General features: G+C 43.1%; 2 protein-coding genes across 2 annotated transcripts in view; one reads left to right on the top strand and one right to left on the bottom strand.

Annotated features, from left to right (window-relative positions):
• LOC123968359 (leucine-rich repeat-containing protein 30-like) overlaps positions 1-7,682 on the bottom strand; it is a 14,638-nt gene extending 6,956 nt beyond the window's left edge. Inside the window, exons 1-6 of the mRNA XM_046045083.1 lie at positions 7,540-7,682; positions 7,217-7,415; positions 6,493-6,624; positions 3,390-3,503; positions 1,792-1,926; positions 1,455-1,588 (exon numbers count right to left, since the gene is read on the bottom strand). Coding sequence (XP_045901039.1) covers positions 1,455-1,588; positions 1,792-1,926; positions 3,390-3,503; positions 6,493-6,624; positions 7,217-7,369 — 668 coding nt within the window. The 5' untranslated portion in view covers positions 7,370-7,415; positions 7,540-7,682. The remainder of the gene's footprint in view (positions 1-1,454; positions 1,589-1,791; positions 1,927-3,389; positions 3,504-6,492; positions 6,625-7,216; positions 7,416-7,539) is intronic.
• The window catches only part of LOC123968066 (NACHT, LRR and PYD domains-containing protein 12-like), a 583,923-nt gene that overhangs the window by 525,713 nt on the left and 32,648 nt on the right, over positions 1-25,562 (top strand). The gene's annotated exons all lie outside the window — the stretch shown is intronic.

Here is a 25,562-nt window from a genome sequence, read left to right on the forward strand (position 1 = left end):
TATCACTTCCTGCAGGTGTTTCTGGCTCTGGAGCTGTGGAGTCTGGATCTGTGGTTGCAGGTCACCTGCTGCCCCCGTGTTCCTGCTCGACACCCTCTGCTGCAACGACTATTGTTACTCGTCCTATTATTATTATTGTTATTATAATCATTAACATTACGATTGTTATCATTAACACTACTATAAATATCTGTACCATTTTTCATTTAGTCTATAGCAACATCACCTTTACTGTCTGTACCTCTGTGTGTATATTGTGTAGGCTGCCTCCCTCCCCTCTCTCTCTCCTTCCATCCCTCTATTTTTCTCTCTCTCTCTCCCTCTCTCTCTCTCTCCCTCTCCCTCTCTCTCCTTCACCCCAACCGGTGGAGGCAGATGGCCGCCCACCCTGAGTCATGGTTCTGCTCGAGGTTTCTGCCTCTTAAAGGAAGTTTTTCCTTGCCTCTGTCTCCTAGTGCTGCTCTTGGTGGGAATTGTTGGGCTTCTGTAAATAAAATCACAGAGTACGGTCTAGACCTGCTCTTTTATGAAAAGCGCTGTGAGATAACTGTTGTTGTGATTTGGCGCTATATAAATAAAATTGAATTGAATTGGATCGTTCAGACCATTTCTCTGGCAGATGCGCGGGTTACCTTCACCTATGGCCGTAAGGGTGTACTCTACTCGAAGCATGGCGGTCTCTAGGGCCCTCCTTACAGGGGCATCGCTCCAGGATTTGTGTGAGGCAGCTGGCTGGACCACTCCTCACACTTTCATCCAGTATTACAGTCTCGACCTTCCTTCTGCACCCGGCACCCGTGCGCTCTCCTCTTAGTCGTGCCTACACTGGGGGGCAGGCGGAGGCTTCAGCGTGGAATAGTGGGTATTCTCGTTCCCATAGTGTCATCACCGACGCAGTTCGAGTTCCCTCGAAGGAGAATGTCTCGGGTTACGTATGTAACCCTTGTTCCCCAAGAAGGGGAACGAGACACTGCGTCGGTCCGCCACACCTCACCCTGCCTGGAGTGCCTTGCTTCATAGCAAAGAGCTAATGTGTCCGGTGTGCCGGCATGCTTATATATGCCTCCAGTTACGTCGTCACACGCTACCGTTCTAGCAATGCCAATAGGATTGGAGTACTTTCATTCATGATTTCAGCCCTGCCACGCCCAGAGGCGTTCCCATAGTGTCGTCACCGACACAGTGTCTCGTTCCCCTTCTCAGGGAACAAGGGTTAAATACGTAACCCGAGACGTTAACTAGTTACTTGGGATTACCTTGGAAGATGGGGTTACCTTGTTAGATAAAGTTACCTTGTTAGATGGAGTCACCTGGTGAGGTGGGGTTACTTTGTTAGATAAGGTTACCTTGTTACATGGGGTTACCTTGGAAGATGGGGTTACCTTGTTAGATGGGGTCACCTGGTGAGGTGGGGTTACCTTGTTACATGGGGTTACCTTGTTAGATGGGGTTACCTGGTGAGGCAGCACAGAGCCTTAGGCAGAGAGTGGAGGCTGTTTCCCTCCACAATGAGGATCTTTAGCTCTACCAGAGCCTGGATATTCTCTGCTAGGTTCTCCAGACGGTTACAGGCCAGGTGGAGAAACACCTGCAGGGACAGAGAATGTGATTGACTGACAGGAAGACATTTTATACTGTCAGTCGGCAGAAAGTCATCTTAAGGATCCCTGTGGACTTGATGAATTGTGGATTTGGACATGCGTTGACTTCCCAGAAATGCAAGTGTGAATCTGTGAGCCTAAAAGAGCGATGAAGTCAGAGAGATTTTGATTCTGAGTGATGTGAACGTACCAGAGCCTTCATGTTGTAGACACAGCCTGGGATGTGAGCGATGTGGTTGTGACTGAGATTGAGTTTCCTCAGTCTGGTCAGATTGGAGAGAGAGGCAGGCAGTGAGGACAGCTGGTTGTTGGCCAAACTCAACACCTGAGAGACAACAGAGTCAAACAAAACTCTGTAAAGCCACAGATTCAGCTGATTACATTTACCCAAAGCGACTTACAATTGCTATACAGTATATGTCAGGGGTCATGTGCCTCTAGAGCAACTAGGGATTAAGTGTCTTGCTCAGAGACACATGAGTTCCACTGGGAATTGAACCCAGGTCTCCCACACCAAAGGCATGTGTCCTATCCACTGCCCCACCGCCACCCCAAGCAGATAACTCACTTCCAGATCACAAAAATGATACTTGTTTGAAGATTTTTTAATTTAATTTATTTAACCAGGGGAAAAGACCCATTGAGATAAAATCTCTCTTTCAAGGGCGCCCTGGCCATAAAAGGCAGCAAGTCAAGGAATGACAACAATATAATTAAAACATACCACTTTACATATACGCATATGTGACAGTAAGATCACACTATAAAAATCAGTACATTAAAATGTCTTCATGCAACTAAAAATGCACTAATGGAATACTTGGTCATTTAAAATATTTACATTCATCTTTAAAAACCTCCGTAATCAAGGATTTGAACTCCGCAAACGGTGCTAGCAGCTCCAGCTGGAGGGTCCCCTGCAAAGAGTTCCAGGTTAATGGAGCACAGCATGAGAAGGCAGTCTTTCACAACATTGAAGTCACCCTGGGAACTTTAAAGAGCAGCAGCCTGCTGGACTGGGTACGATGACTACTGACCGCATAGCTAAGGAGGCTACTAAAGTAATGTGGTACTTTGCATAAGAGTGCCTTATAGATGAAAATTCCTATATGTAGCTGCCTCCACGTAGCTAATGATGACCAGTACACCATTTTGTACAATCTGAAGTGATGTGAGAACGATCTGGCATTTGTAATAAAACTCAGGCTATATGGCATGCAAAATCCAGTTTTCTCAGCAGCGATGAGGCAGCATGCATTTACAGCAGGTCCCCATAATCAAGCACCGACAAAAAGGTAGTCTGAACAAATTTCTTCCTCACATGAAACAAGACTTCGTTCAAAAATACATCCAATTTGAATGCTAAGGCCAAGATTCTACCAAGAGCGAGCTATAGTGAATGTTATAAGCTTGATTTTTTGGGTATTGAAGACTAAGGAGAACTGTAATGAGCTGTTATTAAGCCTGGAGCTAGGCAAATGTATAACTATGTCATCTGCATAGAGATGCAACTTGCCTCGATGTGAATGTTTTCCTACGTCATTTACAGAAATAGTGAATATACAGGATCAAAGATCGAGCCTGGGGGATTTAAACCGTCACTCATGTATCTGACAATGATGTAGGAGTGCAATGCAAAAATCAGTGGAGTACCCTAAATATCGCAATTACTGCACTCCAAAATGAGCTGATCCAAGCTGAGTCTGCGTCTGAATATAAAAGTTTGGAAGAGCAAACCAGCAGTAGTATTCATAACAGTTCTAGAAGTATTTCCCCAATTTGCAGTACCTCCAGTTGTGTACAGGCTCCCAGCTCTTCAGGAACTTCAGTCAGTCTGTTTCTGTAGGCAAACAAGACTCTGAGTCTCCTCAGCTGTCCGATCTCTGCTGGCAGGCTGCTCAGCTGCACACAGTCAAAAACATCAAGCGCTCATATCAGGGCTGTCACCCTCACATTTTACTCTACTTACATCACAATAAAGTAATTATGGCCAAGATTTCATGTGAAAATTCAGAACAAATATTAAAAAGGAAGAAATGCCACATTTCCTGAATTCTAAAGTTCTAACAACACATTTCTGTTAAAATACATTATTTTATCTACTGGAAGGAACAAATTAATAAAATCTTCACATGAAAAATTCACATAAGGGGGCCCATTTACATTTACAGTTTTAAAATATGAATTTTCATGTCTTTTGAAACGAGAGACTCTATGGAAGCTGAATGGTGTGGCTGTGATGAAGGCTGCAGCCTGTAGGGGGCGCTTCACACTGTTAGTGTTGTTGCTCAGTGGAGCTGAACTGAAGGTTGACGAAGGGAGGAGGAAGGTGGAGAGAGGACAGAGGAGAGAAACTGGATCCTGGAGGATTAGAGGGGGATTAAAACCTTTATTTATCCAGGAGGCAGAGCAGCTGCCTGGGGAGGAGGCGGTGGTCGCTGCCTTGCTCACGGGCACGCTGTCAGACTCGGACCTTCACGTTCTGGCTTTTAAGAGGGCCACTGAGTTTACGCTCATACTTCTCTGCCTGTGAAAACAGTCCTATAACATCTTCTGTCCCAAATAACTATGCATCATGCAGACAGGCACTGTCATTTTGGGAAATTTAGGATCTATCAGGATATCTCCACCTCATCTGTCTTTCACAGCTACTTTATGGAAGATCAAAATCACTCTTTTACAAAGCTGCATCCACATTTTCATTAATATGTAACCATGGAATATAACTATGGTTCACAAAATTGCAAACAAGCATCAACTCCTTGTTCTGTTCTACTCAGCTATCCTTGAGTCCATTATCACATCATCAATTACAGTATAGGAGGGTAGCATGGACAGCCAAATACAAATGGAACTACAGCAGATTGTCTCCAAAGTATCCACTCCCCCCACTGTAAATTGAAGAAAAAGATCTCCAATCCATCACATCCTGCTCACCACCTCAGGGAGGCGCTACAGGTAACTTTCCACCAAGACCAAATGCTTCACAAACAGCTTATTCCCCAAAGCCATCAGGACGTTGAACTCCCTTTAGTCGCTTCCTCACACACCATTCACCAACGTGACTAACCACAGACGCATTCACCACTCGTTAAACCGGAACTGAACCGGACCCCTCTAGTACCTGGTACCCTTTAGCGTTGTCTCCGGACTGAGAGAGGAATCCACCTTGATGAGTTTGTCTCTGAACATGGAGCCCTGCAAGAGGTACATTATCGAAGGAGGATTTTAGCGAAGGATTTTAATGAGCACCCGTCATGCCTGCAGTCATGTCTCCTGTTCATTTGTGTGAGAGCTGTTTACAACTGAGCCAAATAGTTGCTGAACTGGAAAAAAAGGTGTCTTTGCTTTATCAGCTGAGGGAGGAAGGACACCATATCCATTCCATGGTGGCCCAGTCTCGAAGCACCTCAGTGGCTGCAGGTGAGACCTCCAGCAGAGACCTGGATGACACTGTTCCCTGGACAATGCGGGGTCAGCCCCACACTAAAGACCAGTGTGTGCGAACAGGAGCCAGGCCTAAGACTGTCCAGTGCTCTACTCTACTATTGGTTCAATCCCCGGCTCCCCCAGGCTGCATGTCGAAGTGTCCTTGGGCAAGATACTGAACCCCAAATGTGTGTGAATGTTAGTTTCTGTTTGAGCACTTAGGATCAGTGTATGAATGTGTGTGAATGGTGAATGCAGATGTAGTGTAAAAGCGCTTTGAGTGGTCGAAAAGACTAGAAAGGCGCTATGCAAGTATGGAGCATTTACTCCAGGACGGTGTTTCTGGGGTCAACACGGAGGTAATTTCCCTGCTAGTCCACCTCCAGCACCGGAGGTGGTGGCATCTCAAAAACATTCACAGTGCTTGCCTCCTCTCTTGGGCTCTGTCCAAGGCAATGAGGGGAAAAGGCAGACAGCATCCGCGGGGCCACTGTCACTGACATTTCTGCCAGGATATATATTTCTGCCGGATATACTGGAAGCCACCCCCTTGGTGGATACAGTGGTAACCCATGTGAGCACTAATGATACACGGAAGCAGCAGTCTGAGATTCTAAAACAGGATTTTAAAACCTCTAAACTGCAGCTGTTTCAAAACGCTGCTGCACGTCATTTGACTAAGACTAGTTAATTTCAGAATTGATTTTAAGATCCTTTTACTACTTTATAAGTCACTTAATGGTATTGGTCCAGAATACAGATTTGCTGTTACCTTATGAACCTACTAGAACCCTCAGGTCCTCCGGTAAAGGCTTTTTAATTATTCCTAATGCTAAACTGAAACTGATGGTGAGGCGTCCTTTCAATGTTATGTCCCGTGTTTGTGGAACACCCTTCCTGATGAGCTGAGAGCAGCAGGAAATCTGGACATGTGTAAACGCAAACTAAAGACATACCTATTTAACCAAGCTTATAACTGAGCTGTAAGTTTTAACTAACTTTATTTATTTATTATATCATACTTTTACTATTGATGGGCTGCTTCTCTAGTGCTTCTTTTTCTGGGGTCCTGGGGTTTTAGTGTTTTAGGAGTTTTTACTCATTTGGCTGTTTGGGTTTGATCTTCTTTTTTTCCCCAGGTGCTTATTATACTTATATCGGGTGGTACTATTGCATTATTGTTATTTTTAAACTACAGTTTTTAAATGGCTCTGTAGTGTGGAGCATTTTGTCTTACATGTGTTTGTATGAAAAGTGCTACATAAACAACGACTGATTGATTGATTGATTGAATGTGTTCTTGTATTGTTACACAATGCTATGTGGAGTATGTATGCATGTTGTATATGTACCTGATGCAGAGTTTAACATACTGTACCGAAAACAAACTCCACTGGCCTCTGTCATGTGGTTAATAAAACTGTCTGTTTCTGAAGGAGGTGACAGCAACCAGATGTTTCACCTGGTTGCCCCAGAGGTTGAGCACCACCAGGTTGGAGAGCAGAGCCAGCTGAGGAGGAAGGACCTTCAGACTGTTGAGAGACAAGTTCAGCTTCTCCAACTCCAACAGCTCCCACAGTTCATCTGGGACCTCCTGCAGGAACCGGAAGTACCAGAAAAAGCAGGTCAGGGACTGGATCTATAATCTGTGTTGATGCTGCTCTAATATGTTCAGAGGGGGAAACTAAGGTGGTCAGAGGCTTCAAAGTATTAAATGACTCTGCTATAACTAGAATATTTACAGCATCTATTTCCTTTAAACAGCGACCAGCCAAGTTGTTTATGTGTAGAAATACGGTTCTATGGTTGAGAAAAGATAATCCAAAAGGAAGTGGTCATCTGACGACAGGTAAAGCTCTGAAAATATCCTAAACACAGTGTACACTTGAACTGATCTAGATGTTTTCTTCTTTCAGGTGGTGAAAACACATTAGCTGCTGACCCTGTCCACAGCAGTACAGCCATCTACTGCAGCTGAAAAACACTGACTGCATATAAGTACCTCATGCAGCCCCACTACAAAAACCCAGAACTATCCCTTTATTCGATCATCAAAAGATAAATGTTTCCTTCATGAACTGTGAACGTGTGTTCTCGAGAGCGGCAGCCATCTTGTTTGCGTTGGAAACAGTGGAGGCGTTAGCAGCTGGCGCTCGCTTGGTGGGAGTTGCTACTCGCCGTCATACCTTCAGTCCTCGGCGAGCCAGACTCAAGACGTTGTATCCGAACTGTCTGACGGTGAATCGACGGATTCTGTCTGCTGACGTCAGGCTGTCCTCCATCCCCACGCTCCGCCTCTTCTCCCCCTTCACCTCCTCCCTACACACTGCTGCTCCCATCCTCAGTTTGCTGGCTTTGGTTCAGAAGCTGCATCCAGATGAACTCCTGCAGGTTAAAAAACAAGACGTTGAATCTGCTGCTGCTGTTTCACATTAAAAACACTTCGTCACAGCTTTATCCAAAACATTCCTCCAGCTGAACTTTGTCTGATGAGTTGGACAAAACTGACCACAGCTGTGTCCCAACGCTGGTGATAGGTTCATATCTTTCCACATCATAGTCAACATCAAGTAAGATAAAAAGTTCATCAACCAAACCACAGAAGCTGACAAGACGAGCAAGGCAGGCTAAACAGGACAACACACTGCAACATGGGACAGAGCGTAAACACGCTACAATGACCTGACAAAGACTGTGGGAAACAAGCAAGGATATGTACACAGGGTTAACAAGCTGGGAGGAGACACAGGTGAGGGACATGAGGCCAACGAGACACAGGCAGGCAGAGAGAGAGCAGGGGGAAACAGAAAGACTAGCAGGCAGGGCAGATTACTGAGGGGGGAAGGACAAAACACAAGTTACTCAACACTAAACCTCAGGAGTCATATAAATAAACTAACACAAGCAGACAGAAAACAAATAAACTAACACCAACAAGGAACACAGAGCAGACATGTGCAAAACAACACAGAGCAGGAGTAAACACTTAAGACAAGGTACAGGACTAAGAACTAAGACACCGAACTAGGAACTACGATACGAGACACGACAGATTCTAAGTAACTTAAAGATGTGGATGAATAATAATAATAAAGGCTACATAGAGACTAGAGCAGAATGATCAAAACCAGATTAATTAATGAAACCGGCAGAGAACATTAATAGACAAGCTGACAGAACTCAAGCATGATTGTACAGAAACTAATACATGAGACTGGAACAGAACTGAAATCAGGAAAATACCAAAACACCACTAAACACCAGCTGACAGATAATAACCAGACAAACAGTAACATCAGGTAGAGGACGCACACTAAAGGTAGCCAGCAAATTGAAACTAAGTCTAAACTAACAGCAAAAGGGATTCTAACTAATAAGACTGGGCGGCTAAGACAAGATAACAGAACAACACAGACCACAAAGACTGGATACAAGACCACAGACAGACAGGACTGACACCCAAAAGCCAACAGACTATATAACAGATCTCTAACTGATAAAAGAATAAACTCACAGAGAACTAAACGGAACAGATGACAGATACAAAACCAAACCCTCAGAATCAAAACCCAAAAACACAGCACTCAGGACAGGATCGTGACAAACTACCACTGTTTTGGTGTTTAGGTGTGAGGTCATGTTGATTTAAACGCATCAGTGTTAAAGTCTGAAACACAAACAGGGGCCACACTTTGTGTTGAAAAGTGGTGGGGACATCAGACATGAGACGTTACTATGCACAGTATTGATGAAAAGTTATTCAAGGCTGAAATATTTGAGGGGGGAGGAGTGTTAAATGTTCCTGTATTTAGCATCAAACACTCAGTTTACTGCATTCTGGAGAAATGTTCTGCACAAATTTATGGTGGAAATGTCTTTATCTAAATAAAGGGAAACACAAATATTCAGGTGGCAGGAATGTGTTGAAAATATCACAGTTTTCCCTTTTAGCTTAAGTTACTATTTTTGGACAAGGCACATTTATTTCTTCTATCTTTAAATTGCATTGCACGTTTTCTTATTGTGCAAATAAACTTTTCTTAAAGCATTTTTACTTGTTAGTTAACAAGCTGTTTTTCAGAAATCGTTTAACAAATGCTTTCAAAAAGTGGTGGGGACGTGTCCCCAGCGTCCCCAGCAGCCCCAGTGTAAATATCACCTGTGAATGAGGTGAACTGAATGGATCTTTAAAGACAGCAGTGGCATTTTTTTCCATGCTGCCCCTTGGTGGCGTCATCCTGTTACGCTGATGATACTCAACACTTCTGTGTCTCCTGATGACACCAGCACCATCGAGGCCCTCCACGAGTGGATTTTACACAGTAAAGATCTTCCTTCAGCTCAACCAGGATGAAACAGATGGACTCGTGACAGAGACAGCAGCTGACCTCTATACCCACGTCCTACCCACCAGGCTTTGGTTTCATTAAAGACTCTGATTTAATGCCCACATCTACCCTTTATCACTAGAAAAATATCCGTCCGTGTCTCTCCCAGGTTGATACTGACACACCCTTTTCATTTCACACATTATTATTATCATAAATAATTAGATTATAGCCGCTTTAAGACCTGTCAAACATGTTAGATTTCCTACCTCACAAAACATCTGCAGCCTTTCAGAGTAAAAATCCTGTTCACGTTCTCAGAAACATGAAGGTTGTTGTTCAGTAAAGGTGGAGAGTCACCTGAGCTGCTCACTGACTGATCAGCTTATTGATGAGTTCAGCGTGTGACCGACTGACTGACTGAGAGAGAGGGCGATCGAGCCAGGAGTGTGTTTCAGAGGGAGAGAGAGAGAGAGAGGGCTCTATTTGAGGACGAGCACTGACAGACAGCACACACACTTGCTGCTGTCAGTCAGTCAAAGAAGTTTTCACATCCTCTACTGCAGGAAAAGTACTAACACCACTCTGTGAAAACACTCCATTACAAGTTAAAGTTCAAAGCCTTCCTTCAGTAACAGTATTGCAGTAAAAGTACTCCTGCTGCATTAATGTGGATGTTGCATTTTAACTCCTTTATATCCTGTTGGGTACTTTCATCTGCAGCAATGCATCATGGTCTATAAGATCATCACGTGTTAGTAGCGTCGCTGTCCTGTGAGAACCACGTATGTCGATGCATTTTCCAGCTGATCTGAGGGAGGTTTAAAGAGTTTATTCAGCTGAAGGAGGAGGAGGAGGAGGAGGAGGAGGAGGAGGAGGAGCTCTTCATCCTGCAGGTTATCTCTAACACCTGGAGATACGGGGTTTTCACTGGACAGGAAAGGGACGAACATCTGTAACCTGTAAAGTAACAAAAGCTGAGAAGTGGTGGAGTAGAAGTATGAAGTGGCAAAAGTAGAAATATGCAAGTGAAGTACAGATGTGTAGGTAAGAGAAATGACGTGGGCTTCAGATTGTCATAATATTTGATGAGTAATAAACTGTGGAAATAAACATGGACGGGTGAAAAATATATTGTTTTGAAATTCTGTTTTTTTTTTTATTGGGACATTTTCTTAGTGTCCCAAAGCACCAAACGTGGTGTGGTAATGTGAGACAGCATGTTGCAGGTAAAAGGCTATTAAAATGAAATTATCACACATTCCTATAAAGTGATACAAAAAGGAACCTCAGTGTGCGTCAACACAGAACCACAGAGATGCAGCCTGCGAGCTTTTGATGCCAATCTCTGTGTAGAAGGTGATGCATGCAGGTAAAGCCTGCTCACTTTGTTTAAGGTCTGCTTCAGAATAGAATGGATAAATAAATAAGATTAATATTTCTGAAAACATGTTGGAGGCTTTAATAATAATTTAATAATCCAGCCTGCTGACATTTGTTGAAATAAACAAACATGTTACTGAAAATGGTGAGAAGCGCTTTGTCAAAGTATCACACACATTTAATTTCTTCACATAATAAAATCGAAACCTTGAGGAATTCAGAAATGTATCACATGTTGGGGAGTTGTTTCGGTGTTTCTCATTAACGACAAGCTGCGATTCTAAACGGACAAACCTGCTCACACTGAAGATGAAGGGGGTTTAAAACATGTCAGCATGTGGATCCTGCAGCGTCACTGCTGTGTGACTGTGTGTGGTATCCCGTGTCCTGTAGACGTGAATGTAACACCTTCTTATTTCAGCCTAATAATAACTTCCATCAGGGTGAAACAGGAGCAGTCATTTAGGAAGAGACGCCCTTTTGATTTAAATGATGTTACACTGTTAATCCATTTCTTCTTCTTCTCCTCAGCAAGTATTTAATTCCAGTGAACTACAAACAGGCAAAGAAAGTCAATTTATAATGGTTAGAATGGGGTAAATGAAAAAATAATGGAATTGTTCTAGTTTGTTTGTTGGTGTTTTTATCATTAGCAGTTTTATTATTCCTCCCAGGTTTTTTATCGTTATTATTAGAGTGTTTGTGTTTGGTAACTGTACAGGATCTGTAAATTATAAAAGATTCTCTTTATTATTTTTATCAATAAAAAATATGAAGCCAAAGTTTTCAAAGGTTAAACTTAATCTGCAGCTGAGTGCAGGACACTGTGGTGATGTTGCAGCACCACCTGCTGTCCAAACCTACAAACTACCAGCTGAAGTCCTGAACCAGGAGTGACCTTAGAAGTTAGGAGCGTTTCTATCAACGCTTTTGTTTCTAAAAGCAGAGCCAGAAAGTTCCTCAGCGTTGTGTCTGTGGAGCTGAAGATACAGCCTGTAATATTACATTTATTCATTTAGCTGACACTTTTATCCAAAAAAAAACACGCCTCTGGAGCAACGAGGGGTTAAGTGTCTTGCTCAGGGACACATTGGTAGATGGGTCACAGTTGGGGATTGAACTCCGGTCTCTCACACCAAAGGCATGTGTCTTATCCATCACCACCCCAATACTGAGACATCACAAAGTGTAAGTGTTGGAAAGGACACAATGAAATCCTCTCAGCCTTGTGATGCTTCTGGGAAACAGGAACTGAACTAAACATCCAGTGACACGTTGAAGAGAGATCTTTACTTTCTTCTTCGGTCAAACTGCTGCTTTAACGTTTCGCTCTAAACTTACAACTCTTTGCTGTTACACAATCAGACGAGTTTCACATTTTCACCAGCAGCTTCAGACAGACCTCCTACTTTGGCCCTCTCGGAGGCAAATCAGATATCTAAGATATCACGCGGAGAAAATACTACAAGTAAAAGTCCTGCATTCACAACCTTACTTAAGTAAAAGCATGTAAGTATTATCAGCAAAATGTATTTAAATGTGGTACCACAAGTATTACTGTGTAATAAATGTTCCCTGGCAGTGTTTTACTATGATGTGGATGGATGATCATATTTTATAATAAAACAGCCTCATGGTGTATCAAAGAAAAGTCAACTATTCCTGTTTTATAGGCTGCAGTGATGTGGAGAAACTTTTATAGAGGATATCATCCAACTGAGACTGAAGCAGGCTACTACGGCCTTTTTGTAGGGTTTTAAGATGTGATAGTAAACCAGCTCACCACTTCAAAACTTGTTTAGTTTTGTTTTATAGGTTTTATTTTTCTCACAGCCTGTTGCTTATGTAAGGCTGAATATTCTGAGCATGTACTTCGGTCTGTTGAAATTACGAGACTGGTCAAGTAGCGCCATCTTTTGCTACCTGGGCAGGTAATGTGGGGGAGTTTTCAGTAAATGTTGAGATTCAGTCTTTCACCACTATCTGAACACCTTTGATGGCATGAATGGTTTTTTGGTTTTGTTGCTTTATGAAGGTTATTTAGAACAATGTTTGGGACACTTTCCAGTGGATCAAATAAATGAATCTGATGTTTGAAGTTTTTTAAAGTGACCTGGAACGACGACTTATTCATTGCCCGAGGTGCCGACACACAGAAAGAATAAGGCAGGAATTGTCATAATAAGAAGGCATCAGATCAACACATTACTACAGACTACGCCTGTTCATTCATTCATTCACACTGTCTGAGATTTTCTGCCTGCCTGCCTGTGTCAGCTGCTGCTCTGCTACTTAGACCATGTCGTATTTCTGTAGAATATGCCGCTCTGCTGCCAGTAGACTTGTTCATGTCTGTGATTGGTCATCTGCTGCTAACTCCGCCTTTGCTGTTAACCTACTCATGGCTGGATTGGGAAACCCTGGACTGACCTACAGAGCTGATAACCAGCTTCATGTGACCGCTTCTCAGGATCGCGATTGTTAGGGTTAGTGAAGCCAGATGAAAAAATAGATCCTGGGTATGTTGAAATTGCTTTGTGGTACAGGGCCCAGAACTCGGATCAACAAAGCCAGGGAGCCTGATGACATCCACCCGAGGGTGCTTCAGGTGTGTGCTGAGCAGCTGGCAGCAGTTTGAGTGACCGCTCTAACTTCAGGCCTGTGACACTAACGTCACATGTAATGAAGACTTCCGAGAGACTGGTTCTGCAGCGCCTCAGGCCCCTGGTACGGGACGGCCTGGACCCTCTGCAGTTTGCGAACCAGGCTGACATCTACCTGCTTCACAGAGCTTAGACCCACCTGGAGAAGCAACGCAGCACTGTGAGGATCATGTTCCTCCGCTTCTCCAGTGCTTTTGACACCGTCCAGTCCTTCCAGCTGGCTGAGAAGCTCTCGGTGATGCAGGTGGATCAGGACCTGGTGGCCTGGATCGCTGACTACCTCACTGACAGTATGTCAGGCTGCTTGGCTGCCTGTCAGACGTCGTGGTGGGCAGCACCGGCACACAACAAGTAACTGTCCTGTCACCCTTTCTCTTCACGCTCTACACTTCTGACTTTTGCTTCGACTCTGGAACGAGCCGCCTCCATAAGTTCTCAGATGACTCCTCCATCGTCGGCTGTATCACGGACGACAGCGAGGACGAGTACAGAGACCTGATGGAGAGCTTCATCGGATGGTGCGAAAGCAACCTCCTTTGGCTCAACACAGGAAAAACCAAGGAGCTGGTGATGGACTTCAGATGCAGCAGGAGGCTCCACACCCCTGTGAGGGGTGAGGGGGTAGAGATGCTGGACACCTACAAGTTCCTGGAGGTGCACCTCAACAACAAACCGGACAGACAACACGAGGCCCTCTACAGGAAAGGACAGAGCAGGCTGTTCGTCCTGAGGAGGCTCAGGTCCTTCAATGTGAGCACCAGGCTGCTGCAGATGTTCTACCAGTCTGTAGTGGCCTGTGTCATCTTCTCTGCTGTGGTGTGCAGGGGAGGCTGCTCAGGAGCTCCTTCAGCCACAGACTCATCCACCACGGAGCCTCAAAGAGCTTTGGAGATTCTATTATGACAGTATTTGATTGTACAGGATTATTATTGTATATTGATTGTATATAGTGTTTATACAGTGTGTATATTATCTATACATCTACATAAGAATGCTAACTGATTTCACTTTTATTGTATTTTATTGATATTTACATTCCTCTGTGCTGCTGTGCCAACAAGAACTTAGAGTAATAAAGGTACAGCATATCTTATCCACCATGAAGAGGCTGAGAGGTAATAACAAACATTTCATATTGAATTGTTAAGTCCACTGGCAGCTAACGGACAGAAGTCGATGCTAGAGTGATGAGCTCCTTGCGCTATTAAAGACCACAACTGGCTTCTCTCGTACTTCTTGTGTTTCTGTTTGCTGCTGTCCTTCTCTGGTCAAGTTTACCAGAGAGAAATTGGACCTTCTGCTTATACTATACCACCGAATTTCATTTAACCTGAAACCCTCCTGGAGTTGTTAGTTGAAGGCAGAGATGGGGACTCGACTTGAGACTCGTCCTCAAAAGGCTTCAGACTCGAACATCGCAGCTGCTCCGCCATTCATCATAAACTTTGGCTTTAAAACTTCATACAACGAGACCCAAACAAAGACACGCTGAACGCAAATATGTGGTGAGTGAACATGTTTAGCTCAGCATTGGCCATCTAACGTTAGCTTGCTTCTTGCTTCAGCTACGACTTACGGGAGGTTTACTCTGACTTTCCTTTGTTATGAAAAGATGAACGAGTGTTTGTTTACTTGCCAAACTTGTGGTGGTCGATTAACGTAATCATTTATGTCCCGCTGGCTGCCATCACGTTAATTATTGCCGTTGTCTGGAAAGAGGTTACAGGTTTATTGTTGATCATGTAACCTTACAGTTTTATTTAGTTATAACGTTACACTGGTTTGAGAGTCTGGTGGTGTGTTGACTTACAATATTTAATAAGCTGTCAATAATTGCATTGTGCTCTGTAAATGAAAAACAGGTTACAGTTACAGAATTCCTTATAGCCATTCAGTTTTATTAGCAATCTGGATTGAATGCAGCAGGTGGTACAGGATTCGTAATAACATTGAGAGACTTGAGACTTGACTTGGACTCTAGCTCAAAGACGTGAGCATCTCTGGTTGAAGGAGCAGCGGCCTCTATGAAATTTCCCGGAGACGCAGAGGGAAGCAAACTGGTGCGCTCGTAAAACTGAGGCAGCCTGGATTTCTTACTGCACTCCAGTTGATACTCCTGGCAACGAGATAAATTAACTTCTGCTCCTCAACAGAACAAATACGAACCTCTACTATCTGCCGCCCTGTGCTTCACTGAAACCTGGTTCAGTGAGGATATCCCGGACAGCACACTTCACCTGCTGGGGTTCAATCTCCTCCAAGCGGAACGTGTAACTGAGCTCTCGGGGAAAGGGCAGGTGGTATCTGCTCCTATCTAAGCAAAGGTTGGTGTACAGATGTGAGTGTTGAGGAAATTACTACCCTGACTGATCAGATAACTACTGTGGAGAAAAAACATCCAGCTCTGCTCATTGTTCTCAGGGACTTTAACCTCAGCTTCCAAAGTACAGACAGCATATTCGGGGCGGCTGTGGCTCAGGAGGTAGAACGGGTTGGCCGTTAATCGGAAGATTGGCGGTTCAATCCCTGGCCCCCCCTGGTTGCGTGTAGAAGTGTCCTTGGGCAAGATACTGAATTACCCAATTTGCCCCTGGCGGCTGTTCCGCCAGTGTGTGAATGTTAGTGTATGAATGTGTGTGACTGGTGAATGCAGATGTAGTGTACAAATACAGAGCATATTAAGTGTCCCACCAGGGACACTAACACACTGGATCACTGCTACACTATTTTAGAGGACGTCTATCGCTCTGTTCCCGTGTAGCTTTAGCTCTTTGATCACTGTCTGGTTCATCTTATCCCTACATACAGGGAAAAACTGAAATCTGCTAAACCTGTTGTAAAGTCTGGACCAACGAGTCAAAGCTGGAGTTACCTGCTTTGACTGCACTGACTGGAGTGTTGTTGAGGCTGCAGCCACTGACCTGGACGAACTAACTGACACTGTGACATCTTACATCAGTTTTTGTGAGGACATGTGTGTGCCGACTAAAACCTTCCGCACATTCAACAACTACAAACACTGGTTCACAGCTAAACTCCAGCAGCTTCGTCAGTCCAAGTTGATGGCCTACAGAAGAGGGAACACAATCCTGCAAAACCAGGCCAGGAAGACTCTGACTAAAGAGGTCAAAGCAGCAAAGAGGAGCTACGCTGAAAAGCTCAGTTCAGCCAATGAGAGGTGATTCCTCAACTCTGTGGAGAACAACCTACTTGCTGATGAACTTAATGCCTTTTACTGCAGATTTGATAAGTCTACATTCAAGCTCTCCCGCTCCAACATCAAACAGCCACCTTTACCCTGTGTCAACCTGCCACCCATCCTCACTGACCCTCGACCTATACTCCGTCTACCATGTCTATACATTACCATTCATGCATGTGCATGCTGGTATAAACAGGAAGCAGATCGTCTACTCTGCAGTTGCAGAAAATTCAACAACAGAAGAGCTACTAGCAAAGACATCAAAGTCAGAAACACTTATTTGTTATCCATGTTGCGTTCAAAACTGGCAGACCGGGCTGATGTTGCATGTTTTTGTCATATTATGCCAGCCTGATGAATCAGGAAGCCAAGTTTGAGTGTCTTATTCATCATTTTCAAAGTCCTTCTTTTTTACATGTCAGCACGATAATGCTACGCTGGAGTCAAAACTAAAACCAGGTCAGCAGTTTTCAAACTTGTGTTTTAGGTGTTCGAATTTGCCATTTCCGCAAGGATTCAGCCTTTGAACATGGGGCATGTGTTCTAGCAGTGAGCACGTTTTGAAACTAAAATGTAGTAGTGTGGATGTCAAGATCAAGATAAACTCTATTGTGCCCTGAGGGAAATTTGTCTTGGGCCTTAGTGCTGCACAAGGCTGCAGTAACAATCAACAACTGCAAACGGACTTCACAATCACACGCATGAATACAGTCTGTTCTATGCATTTACATGTATGTATTGTATAAGTACAGTATATGAGACACTACCACCTCTCAGTAATTATTGACTGAATCACTTAGAACCTGATAAATGCTAAAATGACTGAGTGGTTTTGTTCAGTTTCTCAAAAAATCATGGACAATAAAACAAAATAATAATAACCACAAATCTAGAAAAATAAAAAAAAACATTTAAGAATGAGAACCTTTATGTGAATAAGTCTCTGGATCTTTACGCAGATCTTCAACAGATCACTGGAGCTGTGTGAGGTTCCCTCCTGCTTCAAACGCTCCACATTTGTCCCGGTCCCAAAAAACCATTGGGTATCTGTCATCTGTAGCCACTTCAGCGACGTTGGCTGTGCAGCACAGTTGACTGTCCAGTGCTACGCCAAGGTTCAGAGCAAGTATTGAAGGTGGTAACTACGGTGTTCATGGTAGTCTCTAATCAGTTGATAAGGTGTTTCAGGAGGTCGATACTCCTGGAACATGTTAGCATGGTACTTGGTAGCTTCCAGGTTGTTGGTAAGGATCTTCAAGGTGGTAACCAACAATGTTTGAAGATGAGTGTGAGTAGAGGTTCAGATAAGAAATGTGTGATTTTCCAAGGAGGGTAAAATTAATGTCAACTGGACTGGTTGAACATATCTTTCAACCATATGTTTAAAAAAATAAAAAAAATAAAAAAATAAAAACGTGTGGCAAAAATGGAAGAAGAAAGACATGAAGAGAGGAAAAAAGGCAAGAAAAATAAGAACAAACACTAAGAAAACAGTGGAAAATAAAAGTAAAGCAATTGGTTAAGAAGCAGAGAAAAAGGACTGAAAGAGAACAGAAAAGATTCAGAGATCTTTTATAAAGGTGTGTTCAGGTTGACAATCTATGAATAATGTCCTCTTTCTCTTCAGTCCAGGTTCATTTAAACCTGTAGGGATGAACACAACAACACCTTCAGATCAACTCACACACGATCAGAGAAGTTCTGGCTGAACTGATTGGCTGTTATGTTTATCTCTCTCTTCCTGATAATTCTGAAGCTCATATCATAGACCGAAAATGCTCATCCAACCTCTACTGACCTTAGAGTGTCCAGTCTACATTGTGGACTCTCCATAAGATTGGACAGCAGCTTCATTCCTGAATCCTGCAGCTTGTTGAGGCTCAGGTCCAGCTCTCTGAGATACGAAGGGTTGGACTTCAGAGCTGAAGCCAGAGAAGCACAGCCTTCATCTGTGATCTGACAGTCTTTCAACCTGCAGAGAGGAAGATTTTATCAAACCATCTCTGTCTTTAAGAATCTGCACAGACGAAAAAGACATTCTGTACCTAAGGGTTTCCAGTCTACAATGTGAACTCCCCAGTCCAGCTGACAGGAGCATCACTCCTGAGTCACGCAGCTTGTTTGCCCTCAGCTCCAGCTCTCTCAGATAGGAGGGGTTGGACTTCAAAGCTGAGGCCAGAGAAGCGCAACTTCCATCTGTGAGCAGACAGCATGCCAACCTGCGAGAGGATATGATATGAAAAAAACGCAGATTCCAGATTCCAAACAGAAGTAAATTATACTGTATAATCTACCTCAGAATCTCCAGTCTGCAGTTTGCACTTCCCAGACCAGCAGACAACAGCTTCACTCCTGAATCCTGCAGCTTGTTGTAGCTAAGGTCCAGCTCTCTCAGGTAGGAGGATTTAGACTTCAGAGCTGAAGCCAGAGATAAGCAGCAGCTCTCTAGTAGTTCACAGTTATTAAGCCTGTAATTATAGGGAAAAAAACTCGTATAACCTATACACAACAACAACAACCTAATATAACATATAATATAATCACATATTTCTATATTTGTCCCCTGCTTCCTCTGGCATAGTGCTCCAGAGTTCAGGCTACTGCCTGCAAAGGCCTCGCCTCCTCTGCCTTTTAGCCTAGACAGAGGAAGTAATATTAGGAACCTACTAGTGCATTCGGGCGTGTATGGTTTAAACAAAATAGAATGCCTCACAGGTGATCATTACCATCCTAAAACTTACTCCAAAGCACACAGGCAACCTATGTAAAGAAGCAAAAATGTTATGTGCAAACTCCTTGCTGGGTTTTCTGAACCATCAAAAGTCTGGACAGGTTTTTCTGACTCAGACATGAAAATAGGGAGTTAGAGGAATCTACTTGGGTTGTGATAATAGCATGGATAACAGTGCAACATAAGCAAAGAGACAGCAATGTCAGCAACTGGTCAGTGTTTGATTATTTGTTTAACATACTGGTTTCTTTTAAATATGATTTTCTTTGAACTACTAGGCTGTTTCTCAGTAGAAGTGCTAATGTTCAGTCTATATTGTTATTTTAATAGTACTGCCATTTTGTAAAATTTGTATGTGTTTTTCTTGTTGAAACAGAGATATCAGGAAATAGTGGAAACAATACACATGCACAAAAGCAGAGTTGTTGATCATCCTATGCTGATTTCACAGCTTAGTGTGAACACAGTATTTTAAGATCAGGGTCCTAGTGGCCAATTGAATTTGGTGGTTGTTAAATTAGTGTATTGAGGTCAATGTAAATGTAAATGCTCTGTATTCGCTGTATGCTCTGTGCCTTTCTAGTCTTCTGACCACTCAAACTCCTGTTACATTACATTGCATTCACACACATCCATACAATGGAACAGCTATTGGGGGCAATTTGAGGTTCAGTATCTTGACCAAGGACACTTCGACGTGGAGCCTGAAGGAGCCGGGGATTGAATCACCAATCTTCTGATTAGTGGGCAACCCCATCTCTCTCCGTGAATAGCAAAACCTGCATCTTTTAAAACACTGTTGCTCCATTCATTCTGCTATTAAAAAGACATTAAGAATTTCGAACGATTTATGTGGGGCAGTAAACTGCCTCAGCTTTATTGTCTTTCTTTCCTAAATTATTTTCTTCTAGCCAGATTATCTCACAAAGATTGCTGTAAATGACTTAAAATCCAGGCAAAACATTGAGAAACCTGTGAAGGACACAACAAAGGTTTTATTCTGTCAGTGTTTGAATTTAGAGAGATCACAATGAAAAACCTCCTGCCCAATGACAGACATACCCTAACACACACATACAAGAATGAAACTGACCTCAGAGTCTCCAGTCTACAATGTGGACTCTTCAATCCAGCAGACAGCAGCTTCACCCCTGAATCCTGCAGCTCATTTCCACTCAGGTTCAGCTCTCTCAGATGGGAGGTGTTGGACTTCAGAGATGAGGCCAGAGAAGCACAGCTGATCTCCGACAAACTGCAGTCACTCAGTCTGAATAAAAATAAACCATTTAGTAAAATTAAATTCATAATCCAATCTAATCTTTGTAGCCTATCATTGGTGTCCTAATCACTGGGCTTTTCCACCTCGCCCAACTCGGGTTTACTGTAGGTATAGGTTCAGAGAGATATGGAGAGGCAGTTTTTACCAAACCCACACCAGCGGGAACTTTTAGGCTGTCCTTTTCTTTTAAGAGCTGAATTCATGAATCTCACCAGCGGTTGGTAATGCAGTTTTAAGCGCTAGCTTTGGTGATTTGATTTAACATTCCTACGCTACATGAGAGAGGTTTTATAGAGGAGACATGCCACCTTAAGAATCATCAATACAACTCTATAGGGAAAGCATGTAACAGCAAAGATGGCGGTTGTCCCACCCCTCCCGCTAGAAAGCCACCCGTCTTCTTTTAACAGCCAGGGTGGGAAACATATTTTAGCCAATTGTGTGGTTCCACTGACATAAGGGGTCTAACTACTCATGGGGCAAAGTTGTCCAACTTTTTCAGCGATTTTTTTTTATCAGATTTTCCTGTTTATTTTCTACATGCAATTTTTATGTCCCAGTGAAAAGGGAAAGTGCAGTTCTGGCTGTCCTCCCATTCACTCAGATAGAGGCCTGGTCTTGTTAGTCCAAAAGAGCTGCCTGGAAGCATCACCAAGATGGCTGCTGAGTGGCAGGACATGCCTATAAAGACTTTGGCTACATTTAGGCCAAGAATTACCAGTGTCAAAATAAACTCAGCCAGACAACTGCTTTTGTCACCGATGGCACTTTTTGTTATAAATAGGACTATCTGTTCTGGAAAACAGTTTTTGAATTTCTCTAACAAGATTAATTCTCTCACTAAGTCATCTAAGTTTTTTTACATTAAATTCCTGGCACCATTTGTCAAACAGAACCCTTTTAGCGCTTGCAAATTCCGTGTATGTCTGGTTGGCAATTTTCTGACTAAATCCTGAATTTTTGCAGATAGACTTTAGGCACAAATTAATAAGCTTGCAACATACTGAGGGGTGGAGACAAAGGGTGTTTCAGCTCAAGAGCCCTGATGTGAAGATGCATAGCTAACACCTCAAGCTCTTTTCATCCAGTTTTCCACCTCCTTTATCCCAAGGGATAAACAGAGATCCTCTGTAGTTATACCACCCACAAAAGGTACAGAGACAGGGTCGGGTTCCACACCAGTGGCTGAAATGTCAGCCTTCTCTGACACTTCTGGCTCCGTCCTTGATGTGTTTCTCTCCGCCTCATCTGTAGGAGCAGCAATAGTAGGTAGCACACCTTTCTCCACCAGCTTTTATCATAAAACGTGTCTACATGTTGCCGACCAGGAACATGGACTGGAGCGAGAGTTTCAGAGTGGTGAGTTATTAATCTGTAACAAAAGTGTCTTTTATTCATAAAGTTTTAACTGAGCTCTGTCTCTACATCACAGGAACAACTTTATGTCCACTGACTGCCTGGAGGGTAGCTAGTGTTTGGAAGGGAGAGGAGAGCTGTGTGCTGCAGCTCACTGTTTTTCCACCGCTGTTTTTGAGGGCGTGTCAGACTAGCCGCTTGGCTAGCTTTATATGACGCGCATTTAGCTGGGATGAAAGTGAAACGGCTGGACTACAAATGAGCTGTTTTCAGGCACTTCAGAGCAGTGGGCGATGGGAACTCCCTTTGGGCTGGACTTCAGGCTTTTTCACTTTGCAAACCTGTTACATGCACAAAAAAGACATATAACTCAATAAAGGGGAGGGAAAAAGCCAAAAAGCAGAACACCACCTCTTTAACTCTGCTTTCTGGCGACCCTATGGAACCTGAACAACATTACAATTGGCCACCATTAACAAATCTGCTTTTTGGCATTTTTCTATCTTTTCACAATCAACTGCCACCAGTTGGAACCGCAGCCACCATTCACCTTAGAGGAGAAACTTAGGGGAACGTAAGCCACAAATCATAAAGATGTTATAACACAGACCTATTTACATAGGAAATAGGACAGGTGGCAACATATACCATCCATCCATCCATCCATCCATCGTCAACCGCTTATCCTGAGTACAGGGCTGCGGGGGGCTGGAGCCAATCCCAGCTGACATCGAGCAAAAGGAGGGGTACACCCTGGACAGATCGTCAACCCATCACAACATATCCCACATTTCACAAATTACCACAGTTGTAACAGTACATTATATACATTTTGCTTCGTCTTATAGCTTGCTTGCTTTAGAGTCATGTTGGTGTCGTAAGGCATTACCCTATTATTGTGATAGACTTCCTGCCCGGGATTCCAATGCTATTTAGTGCAATACCAGGCCCCCGGGAGTGGAGTGGTAGTGACAGACACCATTCACCCAATTACAAGTCAGTGTGCCATCAAAATATTTTAATTTTAAAATAAAATGACTACACAATTACTGCTTTAAAACAAATTAAAATACACCATGAAGATCATCCAAATGTTAAATAAGGGAATACTCACACTAGGCCTGGGTACTTTGTACCGTGTCCCCGCACAATTGTTCCCCCATCACCACTCCCCCACTGGCTTGCACTTGCATTGCGTGTTGTGTTCTGAACCCGTGCCACGTCATCACTATGACTAGCTCTTTCGCACAGCACAATGGAGTTCATGTCCGAGTTCCGTGCTCAGACACGGTTAGCAATCACCATTCTAGAGTCCAACCTCACCGTACCCAATCCACCTCTTGAAGCAGGCCGGGTACAGAGTGATCACACTAGTCAAACAAACTGGACTTTGGGGTTTAAACATGCTCGGGTACTGGATCCAGTACGGATCACCTAGTGTGAGTACGTCATAAGTGGTGTCTGACCTGAGAGTCTCCAGTCTCCATTGTGGACTGTCCAGTCCAGCCGACAGCAGCTTCACACCTGAATCCTGCAGGTTGTTCCTGCTCAGGTCCAGCTCTCTCAGGTAAAAGGGGTTGGACTTCAGAGCTGAGACCAGAGAGCCACAGCTGATTTCTGTTAGTCCACAATTAGCAAGTCTGTTGATAAAGCAATATCTATATTATAATATGATATGGTAAAAAAAAACTTTGACTTTTGTTTTCTGAACACCATCTACACACCACACTACAAATATAACCCAGCAGTTTTGGTTTAGTTCCTTTTTTGTTTTGTTTGTTTTTTTACAAAAACTATTATACATTTCTACAAGATGAATTCTTCCAGATTTGTAAAGAAATTGTCTGTCTGTGACTATGTCATCTGGTGCCATGGTATTCCACCTTGGCATTTGGCAGGTGTGACATAGGTTTGCTAAGAGCAAGAGACTCTAAAAAGGAATCAAGCAACAGATACCACACATTTTGAGACATTATTGTATATTGCAGGAAGTCTCACCAGTATTGGTTGTCCATTTCTTAATCAAAACATGCTAAATTGCATCACAAAAGTAATTTCAAAAATGTTTAGTATGTTCTGGTGTGCCGTTCTTTAAGATATTCAAAAAGCCACTTAAGAGGAGTGGAATAATATTCAACACACTACACTTAACAAGCTTGACAACTCTATGTAGCAGAGATGTCTCACACTGTATGAGACAAACGGCAGTTATTGGAGACAAAGGAACATTTGTAAAACAAAAATGTGAAATTAAAAGATGAATGCCTAATTTATCATGTTCAGTTTTTGTGTCATGTTTAAAATGTTTGGTCAGTTTAAAATCTACAAGAGCAGAAGACAGTAAGTGAACTGACGAAAGTGACTCCAGTCTGCAGTGTTGACTCTCTAGTCCAGCAGAAAGAAGCTTTACTCCTGGATCCTGCAGCCTGCTTCCTCTGAGGTCCAGCTCTCTTAGGTGGGATGGTGTGGACCTCAGTGCTGAAACCACCACTTCATAGTGAGTCTCTGAGAGCCAACATTCAGGAAGTCTGGGAGTACAGAATTAATTGAAAGTATGTGATTTAAAAGCATAATACACATGATGCACACTAGCAATAAAAGAGAAAAATACATAATGGCAACAACTAAATAATATATATATATATATAATATATAAAATATGTTTAGCTGATTATGATTGAAGTATTGTGTTTTATTTTGCAGACCTGTTTGTACAGAGTGAGCCTCATTCCCTCTTCTGAGTCGCAGTGTTTCTTCCATTAAAAACAACGGAGTAAGGTGGGAGGAAGGGAGGCCTGTACTATGAGGCCAGGTAACTGGCTTATCTAGGTAACTTCAGGACAAACTTTCTGACAATACGTATAACTTTACAATTAACCTGTGCTACCTGGATCTACCCGAAAGGTGATGGCAATTTACACTCCATCTCTTTACTGCCCATAGAAGGTTATCTCCATGGTTAACTTGATGTTACCCTATATGAATAGGCATAGTGGCTGCTTGACTGTTAATGTTGTAACAAAACCGCTAAAGTGCAGAAGTTCTTCATCTGGTGATGCTGTCATTTCCCTACATTTGCATATGCATTACCACCACCACCACCATCTGCACTGAGTAGAGTCTACCCTCATATACAGCTGGGAAAACCAAGACGGACACAATTAGATTTGTGATCTGTCCAACAGAGACAAGGTTGTTGAGTGTAAATGAAAGAGTCTTATCTGGATTTTATCTAGATAGAAGACACTTGAAATGACAAATAGAAATGGAGTCTTGGTGGCTGCAGTTAGTTGTGTCTCCAGATACCTGCCAGAAACTACGAAATAGTGACGGTAGCTGCTTACAATCTGGACTTACCGAGCTTTTCTGCAGTTCCTCACAGCTGGGATCAGTTTAAGTCGTCCCTGCCATGATGTGTTGTACTTCTCAATGTCTAACTCATCCAGAACCTCCTCTGACATCTGCAGCATGTAGGCCAGAGCTGAGCAGTGGATCACAGAGAGTTTCTTCTCTGATCTGTTCTCTGACTTCAGGAACTCTTGGATCTCCTGATGTACTGAGTGGTCGTTCATCTCCGTCAGACAGTGGAA

Source organism: Micropterus dolomieu, linkage group LG01, assembly GCF_021292245.1.
Source record: "Micropterus dolomieu isolate WLL.071019.BEF.003 ecotype Adirondacks linkage group LG01, ASM2129224v1, whole genome shotgun sequence".
NCBI classification, from domain to species: Eukaryota; Metazoa; Chordata; class Actinopteri; order Centrarchiformes; family Centrarchidae; genus Micropterus; species Micropterus dolomieu.